This window comes from Phaethon aethereus, assembly GCF_964289735.1.
Source record: "Phaethon aethereus genome assembly, chromosome: 2".
NCBI lineage: Eukaryota > Metazoa > Chordata > Aves > Phaethontiformes > Phaethontidae > Phaethon > Phaethon aethereus.
The window spans coordinates 30,520,803-30,534,245 of record NC_138582.1 but is presented as its reverse complement, the minus strand read 5'-3'; the positions used below and the strand labels follow the sequence as shown (position 1 = coordinate 30,534,245).

General features: G+C 39.6%; 1 protein-coding gene across 1 annotated transcript in view; it reads right to left on the bottom strand.

The window, feature by feature from the left end:
- Positions 1-13,443, bottom strand: part of CNGB3 (cyclic nucleotide gated channel subunit beta 3) — a gene marked incomplete at its 5' end in the record, with an annotated part of 97,174 nt that overhangs the window by 50,117 nt on the left and 33,614 nt on the right. The window contains one exon of the mRNA XM_082015082.1: positions 2,772-2,877. Within this exon, the coding sequence (XP_081871208.1) occupies positions 2,772-2,877 (106 nt within the window). The remainder of the gene's footprint in view (positions 1-2,771; positions 2,878-13,443) is intronic.

Here is a 13,443-nt window from a genome sequence, read left to right as displayed (position 1 = left end):
CCCTGAGGGAGACACCACTTGTTACTGAGTTCCATTTGGACATTATCCAAATGTAGATTAAATAGTGACAGGGAAAACTCCTGGACAATGGGAGTTGTCAACAATCAAAATTTCAAAATGTCGAAACAAAAGGTTGTCAACAATCAGTTGACTATCCTGTTGAGTTGTAAAAACAGTCCTTGATACGTTTTGACTAGTCAAACTAGCACTTTTCCAAATAATTCCCATGTATAGGAATACCTAGAAATTAACATTGAACAAAGATAATTCACAACCAGAACTATTTCAGGAGGCATTTTGTATTGTTCTAGTTGGCCTCAGTGTTAGATAGTGATTTGAGTATGCTTCATTTACTGCTATTTTTGTAGACATGGATTTATTTGATTCAAATTTGCCATATGCATGCGCATTTACACACCTGACTCATGATAAAGGCAGTTGATTTTCTTAAAAATATTCTAGTGAGTAACTTCAAATGCATAGACTCAATAAGGTAGTGACCTTGATCAAGAACAGATTCTGATAGATTCCCATGAATCTTCAGGGGCAATGAATTAAATTCTCTCAAAGGCACATTTTAAAAATGATTCTCACTCCAGATCTGCAAGTCGTATAACAGATCTACTTAGTTTAGTTTCATACCAACATGATGACACCAGTGCCATGCATTCCAAAATCTACTGTGGAACTTAGTGGTTAACTGTTTTGACAGCAGAATCTACCAAGAATTTACTGTATTTTTAGAAGCTGTTGCTCAAATTAGACTGGGTAGATATATCTGGATGTATGCATGACAGTGAGTCAGAGCAGCTCTCAGAAGAGAATGTTTAACATAAACATTTTTAATTTCCTTTTAACAGACAGATTTTGCCTTCTACTAATAAACAACATACACCTTTGTTTCATAAGCATATTGTAATTATGTTAACCATGGTTACAGGATTTACCAGTGGAACTATAAACATCTAATAACATGTCCTACAATGACAAAAAAGGACATGCTTTATCTAGGTTTTCATTGTTGACCTGCGATTCACATTCAAATTACCAAGGTAGTTATAATATTTCTAGTCATTCTAGTTAGAGTTATTTTTAATTGCATGTATTATTTTATAGAGGCATATGCATTAATATTTTGCCTGAGTATTCCTTTTCACTGCACCACAAAGTCTGTCTTGGTGAAGGAGAGGAAATATTTAATCTTCTCTATAAATTAAATAACTCAATGTCAGGGAAAGACTTTTGCTTTGTGTCATCAGGAAAATCAAAATAATAGAAGGCAAAAGCAAACAGGAGAAATTTCTGCTCTGTTTTGGACTGAGTGTATCCATAATTTTCCACTCAAAGGGTTCTCAACAGGCTGGGAGGGACAGGCTGGCAGGAACTTAATGAAGCTAAGCAAAGGCAAACATGGGTTTCCATACCTGGGTTGGAATAACCCCATGCAAGAGTAAAGGCTTGGACCTGACTGACTGGAAAAGAGATTTGCATAAAAGGATCTGGGGGTCCTTGTGGACAACAAATTGAATACGAATCCACAGTATGTTCTTGCAGCAATGAAGGCTAATTACATTTAGAAAAAGCATAGCCAGCTGATTAGGGGAAGTGTTTTTTTCCTTCTGTGTGACATGTCTGAGTTGCATCTGATTGCAGCTGTAGACTCCCCTGTACATGAAATGCACTGACCACATGGTACAACAGTAGCGGAGGACTGTTAAGATGACTGGGGAATAGAGCACAAGACGTATAAGGAGAAGCTGAGAAAGCTGTGTTTGTTCAGACTGGGAATGAAAAGAATTGAGATGATGGAGGTAATTGCAGTGCTCCACTACCCAATGGTTATGGAGAACATGGATACAGACTGTTCTTGGAGATGCACAGCAAAAGGATGAGAGGCAACAGAAACAAGTTAGTGCAAGGGAAATGTAATTAAATGTAAAACAATAATTTTCATAACAAGGATGGTCAAACAGTGGACCAGATCACCCAGAGAAACTGTGGAATCTCCATCCTTGGAGATATACATTCACAATTATACAGAACAAGGTTCTAGGCAACCTGATCTAACTTGAGGCATGGGTCTAACCTCCAAATTTGTTCTGTTCTTAGCAGGAATTTGAACCTCATTTCTTCTGAAGCAGTCTTCCGACTTGAACTGTTCTATGAATCTATGCTGCTGTAAGGAATGTAGATTATTCCAATACTATTGTTTTCTAGATTTCACATTTTTTTCTATTTTAGGAAAACAGTCGCCCAAGCTTTTTCCAAAGGTTGAATGACCTTAGATTTTCCCTTGAAGGACCACTAATTTTTAATTTGTTTTTTGCTTCTTAGGAAGAGACAGTCCTAATCCTCTGGTTGCAGAAGCTAATGCTGATATAATGGTATAACTCAACAAAAATTGTGCAGGGTAAAAAGCTTTTAAGTCAAAATGATGTGATGAATATTCCAGCTATTCAGAGCAGCATCCTGGGATTTACTCCTGTGCTAAGGTAGTGAAATAATAGCTCAGCAGCAGCATTGTTAGAACTAGTATATAGGTGTAGTTGAGCATTCTTCGTTCCTGCAATTTAGGATGACATATACAACAAACTATTGAAAGCACATACTAAATGAATGCCTCATGTATATGGTTGCCTTAGAATTGAAATAAAACTCTTCAGATCCTTACAGGAAAGGAAGGACTTTTAAAGAACTGAGGTATGTTGTGCAGAAATATTGTCAGGATGTCGGGAAAAAGGCCTCAATTTTTTAAAATTTAATTTACTCACTTAGCATCTTTTTTCCCATCATTGAGGTGTTGCTGTTCCTGTTGAGTTGTCTTAGCTGATTCAGTTGATTCTTCAGTTTGTGAAGGCTCAGGTGCTTTTGCTGGATCTAGAAAAAAGGTTTCAATTTTTGAATACCAATTTGTAAAGAATTATGATAACACTTTTGGAGGAATTACAGCTTGGCTGCCATTATTTCTTCAGTGGACAAGCACTACACAACACTGATTCAGGGACCTGACCTTTGAATAATTTCATGCATAAATCTATTTCAGTGCCAGCTATACAGAACACGTTTATGGTGAGTGTACCTTTTAGAATCTGTAACTTAACTGTGTTTTTTCATCTAGATGCATATGTAGCCAACTCAACAATGGTCTACACAGAGCACTTCTGTATCGATAAACAACAAGAACATATGCAGCATGATAGAATTCTAGTGTGTGCTTATTTGAAAAATATATGTAGAGGACAAATAGATAGATCTATCCAGAAATGACTTGTGAAATATAGGAGGAAAAATGAAGAGTAGCTTATTAGCTTATGCATAGCAAATGCTAATGACATTATTTATACTCCTGTGTTTGAACTGCATTAAACCTCTTGTTGCTTCAGCTGCTATAACAGTCCTGTTTGTTGCTGAGTAAATTATGATTGAAATATATCATTAAGGATGTGAGTATGTAGAACTTTGGCTAGACTATTTCTTAATTTTTGTTACAAGTAACTTTTTAAAAGGGATTTAAGTGGGAAGTTTATCGAGTTTGAAACAAATTCTATGCAAATAGTATAGTCTTGCCATTTAAGTGGCCTTATGTGATTAACTTTTCCAATTAATCCTATATCTTTATTTTAAATTTTTATGTTGGAAAATGATTTCAAAGCTGTCATCAGCCTGACACTTTACATAAAGGAGGAACAAACTCAGCTTTCATAAATACTTTCAGTAATATGATTATAAAGGAAAAATCTTGGCAGCAAAACATCATAGCAAATAAATCAGGAGCCTGTTGTGCATGCTGTATTTTAAATTCAAGACAGCTCAAAGAAAATCAAACCTTGAGTATTTTGGATAGATAGTGTAAAATTAGTTTTCTGATAGTTAATCTCCATAGTTGTTATTCATTTCAGAGGGGTAAAAGCAGTTACAACAGTAAACCGTTAAGCTGCTCAGCTGCAAGGTGGTTGCTTGAAATGGCATTGAAACAAAGACCTAGTGAAGGACAGAGGATCAGTTTGTTTACAGCACTTAATAAACCAAACTACCCTCCTATCACCATTTATTCAGATTTGTGATAATATTTTCTTCCAGGCATCTATTAAGAACAGACACAATGTTTCTTGAGCTGAGTTTCATACTTTTACCCAATGGATGATTACAGGACCAGTGGGGCATTTCTAATATTTTTTCTTAATATTTAGGTTAAGAAACAAGAATGCTCTGTGTGAGCCCTGCTGCTCTTACAGGAATTCATTTCTTAAACAGGTTCAAAGAGAAGACCTAGACGGAGGTATCTGTGGATGCCAGAAATACTCAAGCCAGAATCAGGCCAAGAACTGAAGAGAAGGCAAAGAAATCCACGTTCCCTAATGTTCTTGTCAAACTGGGTTTTGACTTAGCAAGTTTAGGGGTTAAGTTTCAAATAGTTCATTGGAGAAATGTAGCATTATTAAGTATGAAGGGACAGTGTGCAGGATTTGTACTACTTGTTACCTGTAAGCTGGGAAGAATTTTGTGAGGAATTCCATTTAAAACTCTGACGTTTGATTTGATTTATGGCTTAAATTGGTAACAGTATCTTGCCCACTTGATGGAAATGCAGATTATTTTTTCCTTTCTGCAGCAGTTAGTATTGCAGTACTATCTTAAGGAAAAGTCTGTTGAAAATATAACACTAGGGAATGTTTCCCCTTTACCTGAGGGATATGCCAGGGAATTTTCAAAGTACAGAATACCACACATTCAGGGAAATGAGGACTCAGAAAAGGACTGTTGCTGTTTCTGTCATCAGGAAGGTTCAAGAAAAGATGAAGGAGTTTCTTACCATTTGTTTACAAGGTTTCAAAATGCTTTTCTGTGAGTTCCAATCAAAAAGACTTTTTTTTTTAGGAGGAGGAATTTTAAAATGGGTTCAGGCTTCTAGCATAGTGAATACATTCTCATAGTGAAATAAAATCTATTTCTTCTAGAAATTTCATAAACTTCTGTAAGAAAATCTCAGAGGAACTGCAGATACAGAAAACAAAGGTGTTTTGGACCTATTTATAACTGACTAATTTGTGGGTCTTGCTACTGAACCTTAACCTGTTAAAATTTTATTTAACCCTTTCCCCAAGGAATGTCTACAAATGATGCTACTAACTCTGTGCTTTCCTTGGCACACAACCCTGCTGTGGTTTTGTGGTCAACATAAGATGATGTAGAAAAGAAGATGCAAGAGCCAAAAATTTCAGCACTTGCTGTGGTTTCTGCTCCTTTCTGAATTCATGGTTTGTAGTTTCCTTGTTCTCCCTGCCCAGACTCCCCCAGCAAAAAAGCCATGTACTCAAGAGTGACAGCAAGGTTAATTTCAACATTTCTATAATTATCTCACTTTAGGAATTTTCTTTGTTATAGTAATTGCCCCTAGTTACATCTACACTAGCAGGGAATACAACCTGATAGGAACAATCAGAACAATGAAATGGTGCTGAAGGCCTGGCATCCATGATATATCTGTTTGAGGCAGCTGTATTTCAAATCAGGTCTATTGTGATCCTCTGAAATGAATGACCATCAGCAGCTCTAAAAAAGCAGGTCGACTCATGGAGTGTTTCTTCTGGTTTAGTTTTATTTTAAAGGAATTCAGTCATGCATTCTTAGACTTTTTTGGTGAAAAAACAGAACATGTGGGGGACAATCAAGAGATTTATTTCAGAAGGGCATTCTTCATCTGAAATAAAATGCCAGTGTGGACACACTATTTAGAGTAACAGGCTCCTGATTAAGACAATCCATCTCTGGAATGACAACAGGTGTGTGGGAAGGCAAGACCACAAAGTAAAAAAATATGGTGCTTGCATATAAGCAACCCGTTGCAGAGGGATAATGGCTTCTCAGCCTGCTAGATATTCTCAAGGTATTCAGTCTGAGGTCTGAAGCCACACCAACCTTTAAATGCTGACTGGACTTCAACTGATGGTAAACACTTTAATCCTATGAATATTCCAAACTTCCTCAAGTTATTGGAGTTCATAAATCTCTAGAACCGGCATAGGGCTTATTTGCATTAGGATTAGGATATCACAGCCTAGCGCCGTCACTCTTCACTGCCTAAATCTGTCTCAGACCCTTCTGACTTATGAGACCGGTCCCAAAGGAATGCCTTTAAGAACAATGTGATAGTCATTTTAGGGTATTTAGAGTACAATAGTTGGCTTATAGAAAAAATAATGATCCATCAGGCAGATGGCAAGTCTTACAGGACAACAAAGAAATCTTCTGCTGGCTTTACATAACTTTAGTCACGGTAAAGAAATCATGAGTGAGAAAAAGGAGGCAGAATTATGCCAAGACACCAACACCTAAAGTAACTTTCAAGTTAGATAGATCCACATTTACTTGGCAAAATAAGGGATTCTAGTTTTTCTAAATGATTTCCATTCCCATCATATAGGAATATAGGTAGGTAAAACTGCCAACGTATTAGTAGTGGGAGTTCAGGAATGCAGTCCACTAGTGTCAGCATATTCTAGATCATTTCACCTCCCCGTAAGAGTAAGATAATTTAAAATTGAATTGGGCTAAGTGTTGCTGGTTCTGCTTTAAGATGGAAGGGAAAAGCTCCAGTTGTGGACGTATAACTTTGTGGGCAAAACACTGCTCGGTGGAATCCCTCAAAAAGGTAGCTGGTTAAATTGAGAGGCCCACTGAAACCTCATCATACCAGTGATCTGCCTAGGGTAGCAAGGAGCAAGGAAGAAGATGCAGGTTATAAGACTGATTTGTTTCCCTCTCCTAGTCTATCAGATTTCTCTTATTTTCCACAGGTCTTCTGGTTCTTCCAGGAGAGATTTAGGCCAGGCAAAAAAGCAATCTAAAAAGGCTATTGTTGGGACATCAGTCTTTTACCTATGTTATCTTAGTCAGGTTGATGATACTACCAGCTGAAGCTTATCACTATTAAAACTTCATTGTTTGTGCTTGTCCCTTATTTTCATACCTCCAGTAAAATAGGGATTTGTAAGAGATCAGGTTTGAGACCACCTGAGGAACCTGAACATACACAAGTCTATGGTATCTGACTAGGCGCACCCCAAAGTCCTGAGGGAATTGGCTGATGTAGTTGCCAGGCCAATCCCCATGATATTTGAAAAGTCATGGCAGTCAGGCGAAGCCCCGGCAGTCTGAAAAAAGGGAAACATTGCACCCATTTTTAAAAAGGGTAGAAAGGAGGACCCTGGGAACTACCGACTTGTCAGCCTCACCTCTGTGCCTGGGAAGCTCATGGAACAGATCCTGCTAGGAGCTATGCTAAGGCATATGGAGGCAATGGAGGACAGGGAGGTGATTCAAGACTGCCAGCATGGCTTCACCAAGGGCAAGTCCTGCCTGACCAACCTACTCACCTTCTATGATGGAGTGAACACATGGGGGGACGAGGGAAGAGCTACTGATGTCATCGATCTGGACTTCTGTAAGGTCTTTGACACGGTCCCCCACAACATCCTTCTCTCAATTGGAGATGGATTTGATGGGTGGACTGTTCAGTGGATGAGGAATTGGTTCAATGGTTTCATCCAGAGGGTAGTGGTCAAGGGCTCAATATCCAGATGGAGACTGGTGATGAGTGGTGTCCCTCAGGGGTCTGTATTGGGACCAGTACTGTTTAATATCTTCATCAGTGACATAGACAGTGGGATCAAGTGCACCCTCAAGAATTTTGCAGACGACACCAAGCTGAGTGTTGTGGTTGACATGCCTGAGGGATGGAATGCCATCCAGAGGGACCTGGACAAGCTCAAGGACTGGGTCTGTGTATGAACCTCATGAGGTTCAACAAGGCCAAGTGCAGGGTCCTGCATCTGTATACTGATACTGTATACCCTCAGTATCAGTACAGGCTGGGGGATGAAGGCATTGAGAACAGCCCTGCCAAGAAGGACTTGGGTTACTGGTGGATGAAAAGTTGGACATGAGCTGGCAATATATGCTTGCAGCCCAGAAGGCCAACTGTATCCTGGGCTGCATCAAAAGCAGCGTGGCCAGCAGGTCGAGGGAGGTGATTCTTCCTCTCTACTCCACTCTGGTGGGACACCACCTGGAGTCCTGCGTCCAGCTTTGGAACCCTCAGCACAGGAAAGACATGGCCTTGTTGGAGCAGGTTCAGAGGAGGGCCACCAAAATGATCAGAGGGATGGAGCACCTCCTCTGTGAGGACAGGCTGAGAAACTTGGGGTTATACAGCCTGGAGAAGAGAAGGCTCCAGGGAAACCTTCTTGCAGCCTTTCAGTGCTTAAAAGGGGCTTATCAGAAAGACGGGAACAAAATTTTTATCAGGGCCTGTTGTGATAGGACAAGGGGTAATGGTTTTAAACTGAAAGAGGGTAGATTCAGACTAGATGTAAGGAAGAAATTTTTCACAATGAGCATGGTGAAACACTGTCACAGGTTGCCCAGAGAGATGCCGCATCCCTGGAAACATTCAAGGTCAGGTTGGATGGGGCTCTGATCAATGTGATGTAGTTGAAGATGTCCCTGCTGATTGCAGAGGGATTGCGCTAGATGACCTTTAAAGGTCCCTTCCAGCACAAACCATTGTATAGTTCTACGATTTTGTTATCAAACAACATCAGAACTGTTTTGCAGGGTTAAGTTATTGTAGCCAGAAGAACTCTGCTTGTTGGAGGAGTATAACCAACTTATTCTGAGGCTGCTCAGCTCCCTTATTCATGTTTCCATAAAGCATTTTTTATTTTCAGTTTTCATTTCACAGTTTTGGACAGACACCCTTGACACCTTTGTCTTTCCAAATTAGTTTTATTTCCTGCTGCCACTCATGCAAACACACACACAAAAACTTACAGAATAGCTTGTATCAGAGTATTTCCCATTTTTGCAATAGGGCAAAAAAAAAGGATACTTTGTACTTAGCTCTGGGTTTTAAGCCTTTCTGGTTGATAATTTAGCTTTTTTTCCCTCTGCAACTCAAAAAGCCTGAATGTTGGAGTTTTTCTTTATTAAAACCATGTAATAATAACATGAAGCCAGGAGTTCAGGCTTCACAAAAGGCAGAATATTGTGAGCCAGTGGAAGAGCTGGCAAAGTTGGTTTTAATTTAAACCTAACAACTCAATTTTTATGTTTCTATAATCTAGCACTGTGCACACTTTCCTAAAAGAGTAGGCATTAGTCCTAAGGACTTCTTTCCACTTTTTTTTTTTTTTTTGGCATCAGTCAGCAGGTAGTGAGCAATTGTATTGTGCATCACTTGTTTTGTATATTATTGTTATTATTAATATTAATTTTCTCTTCACTTGCTGTCCTATTAAACTGTCTTTACCTCAACTCACGAGTTTTACCTTTTTTTGATTCTCCTCCTCAACCCACTGGGGTAGGGGGAAGGAATAAGCAAGTGGCTGTGTGGTGCTTAGTTGTCAGCTGGGGTTAAACCACGACACCATCAAAAGCCTTCAGTCCTAACCTTGCACAAGTGTTTGTGGATCAAAATACTCTGACATGGGCCTAGCCCCACAGAGGTGTTCCTGGCATCTCTTCTGGCAATAGGCAATGTCAGCAAAGGACTCTAAAACCCCAGGTATCCACTGAGTGTTAGCTTACGGCCATGAATGTTACCATGATCCTTCCACCAGCAGAGCATATGATATAATTTCCTAACATAGTAAGAATGTAGCAAAGAGAAGGGCAGCTTAAGTCAGACATTTTACACTAATTCATAATTTATTCTACTTCCCAGTCCTATTGCTGCTGTTACTGGTGTTCTTCAAAAGCCATAGACCTGCAAAAGGCTGTTAGCACCTCTCTAGGCTGGCTAGAACAGCTCCTTCCTCTTACTGCTTCTGAAGGTCAATGTGGAGATGGAGGACCTGAGCTGCCAACCTTCTGTTCAGAGCAAGAAAAGAGATTGCCTGAGCAAGCAGGCTCTTTTGTCCTGTCCAGCTCCTGCTTCTGCCCATGCAAACAGCAGCAGGAGACTTAGGGACAGGAAAGCAAGCACTTTGTTCTGTGAAGACCACTAGTCTTACTGGTTATTTAGCATCAGGAGGTGTGTCTCTGGAGCAGTCGGCCAATCTGAAGGGACTTTCTTCCAGAAAGTAAGAAAACCTAAATGTCTCAGTCACTAGTCTGGCTTTAAAAGCTCTATTTCGTGGATCAGTTATGTCCAGGTACACACTTCATAGCCATAATATCTGGCCTTTAGCATCACAAATATATTATCCTTATTAAAAAAATGAAGAGAAGAAAATGTCAAATAAAAGATTAGTTTTTAGAGATAAAGATATGGTTAAATGTCAGCAGCTGGATAGTAGCAGTTAAATGCATTCCTGAGTAGAGGACAGAAAAAGTGCTTTTGCTTAGCCATACTTCAGAAAGGGAAGACTTTCTTCCCCAGAATTCCCAGCCAGTCTCTTTGCCTTGTACTAGCAGGTCTGATCAGTAACTTATCTGTGCTTCTCCTCCCTTTCTGGACTGGCTGATATATCACAGAATCATAAAATTATAGAATAGTTTCGGTTGGAAGGGACCTTTAAAGGTCATCTAGTCCAACCCCCTGCAATGAGCAGGGACATCTTCAACTAGATCAGGTTACTCAGAGCCCCGTCTCACCTGATCTTGAATGTTTCCAGGAATGGGACATCTACCACCTCTCTGAGTAATCTGTGCCAGTGTTTCACCACCCCTCATTGTGAAAAATTTCTTTCTTATATCTAGTTGAAATCTACCTTCTTTCAGTTTAAAACCATTACCCCTTGTCCTATCACAACAGGCCCTGCTAAAAAGTCTATCCCCACCTTTCTGATAAGCCCCTTTTAAGTACTGGAAGGCTGCAAGAAGGTCTCCCTGGAGCCTTCTCTTCTCCAGGCTGTACAACCCCAAGTTTCTCAGACTGTCCTCACAGAATAGATGCTCCATCCCTCTGATCATTTTGGTGGCCTTCCTCTGAACCTGCTCCAACAGGCCCATGTCTTTCCTGTGCTGAGGGTTCCAGAGCTGGACTCAGGACTCCAGGTGGTGTCCCACCAGGGTGGAGTAGAGGGGCAGAATCACCTCCCTTGACCTGCTGGCCACGCTGCTTTGGATGCAGCCCAGGATAAGGTTAGCCTTCAGGACTTCGAGCACGTATTGCCAGCTCACATCCAGCTTTTCATCCACAGGTACCCCCAAGTCCTTCTTGGCAGGGCTGTTCTCAATGCCTTCATCCCCCAGCCTGTACTGATACTGGGGGTTGCCCTGACACAGGTGCAGAACCCTGCACTTGGCCTTGTTGAACCTCATGAGGTTCACACGGGACCATTCCTCAACCTTGTCCAGCTCCAGGTTCCATATGTAAAGGTAGAAATTTTAGTTCCAACAATGTTGGCAATTTTAACAGGTTGAGGAAATACCTGAGGTTAGACAGCATTGTTTGAAATGGGAAACATTGCGTAAAGATACGTAGAGCCTGCTAGTCAGAGGCATAGTGGCTAATATTTGAGTAATCTGGTTTTTAGCTATCTCAGTGACATATATCTCTTAGAAACACAATTTTAAGCACTTAAAATCACTTTTTTTTTGGTCATTTCCTCTTTTTGCAAACCATTAAAAGTCTCAAAATAAGTTTGAAGTCTCAGATAGGCTCTTAGATGTTACCACCTGCTAAATAACATAGAGAGCAGGTCCTCTTAAATTGCAGGAGTAAAGACTGGCTTTGCATTTGAAGCAGTAGAGTGGTAATGAGAGAACTGATCTACAGTCTTCTGGGGTTACTTCTTACATAGCTAATCATTTGTCTGATTGTCCTTGTCTCCCAGAAGTGTTCTTGAGCTATATCCATAATTATTTGAAAGATGTGGCTATAGTGTCATGAAGATGTCACGAAAAATAAACACAGAGGAAACCTATGAAAGAAGGAGAGAAGCAGCTTTGGCTCTGGCATTACAATATACACACCTTTTTGACTTGCCAAGTAAAATTTTTCAAACAAATGATATGTGCAGGGGAGAAATCAATGGGGTTGAAGTCAAACAATCAGTGAGTAGGTCCATCTTAAAGTTCATCTCCAGTGTCTAACAACAGTATCATAAACGTTTGTTTTCCATGTAAAGAAAGAAAGATTATATGAAGAAGCTGGGTTTGTTTTCCTAGCATTTACCCCTGTCAGTCATGTGAAAAATGAAGATCTGAAAGGAATTAAAAGACTTCGTATCAACAGGAGTGAAAGCAAGATGATTAAACATATTCAAGTTCTTGGTAATCTTTAAAAAATACATTTTATGGGAATAATTGATGCCTGTTGACTGAGTGTCAGTGAAGACTATAAAGGATCAGAAGACAAGGAATAAGATTATTATTTAAAAGTCTCTTTGCATTGACAGGTTTGGTTCACTGAGCTGCAGCATATTATATCAAAATGCTGTACTTGATTTGCATTTTTTGAAATATGAACCATTTATTTAACTCTGGATTTTGAGATGTTAGGGAACAGGTTTTGTAAAGCAGCATAACAGTCAGATTCATAACAGGCCAAAGGTAGGTTTTAGCTGTGAAATTTCACATTTAATTCAAATCTCCCTTCTCAGGGGCTTGTAACTGTTGTAGTCCACGTAGATTTAGTGGGTGTCCAATTAACAGAAATTAGTTGTTTTTTCACAGCAACAGAATTGTAGTACCCTCAATAAATACATCTGCTTTATTTCTATGTACAAGAAAAGGGAGTGACCATCTTTTATATAGCAGCTAGTGATCAAAGCTTTCCTCTAAGAAGAAGAAATCTTGTCTCTGGGTCTTGTTTATTTGTGATAGGGTGAAATACCTGTTGTGAGAATTATTTTTTCCTTTTTTTAACAATTCAACAATGTTGTATTGTAAATACATACTGAAATCCAACTTACTAATTTCTTCCACAAGGTTAATGTTTCAATTAACTTCTAGTTTAGTTCGAGGCTCTCTGTTGTACTGTATCTTCTCAGACTTCACAGGTTTTTGCATTCTTTTCTGCACAGTGGCCCAGCAATTAGGAAGGCCACAGAATTTCCTCCCACATCTCTCTAGTCTATACTTTATATGGGTAGTTAGGGAACTCCATTTTCCAATGGAGAGATACAGGTTTGAACTCGCTTATTATCAAAGAGTGGAGGTAAAACAACTAGACTGATATATGAAAGGTGGCATCTGTCAGCAACCTCTGCTGCTTTTGTTTTTTTAGTCAAACCTTTAGTGGAAAAGTGAATGTTCCTCAAGCACCGAAACAGAAATGTACTCACTGGGAGAGAATCTGCAGTAGACTGAAGTGCCTTTTGAGCAGCCTTTCCTTTCAGGTACCACGCAATCAGGGATACTGATTAAAATTCTTGGTTCTTTGTGTGGTTTGGGTTTTTTTTTGTTTTTTTTTTCCTCTGTGAGGGCTTCTCACTTAGGATATAGATTTTCTGACTCTGTCAAAAGCATGAAAATCTCATGCACTGCAGAATGGTG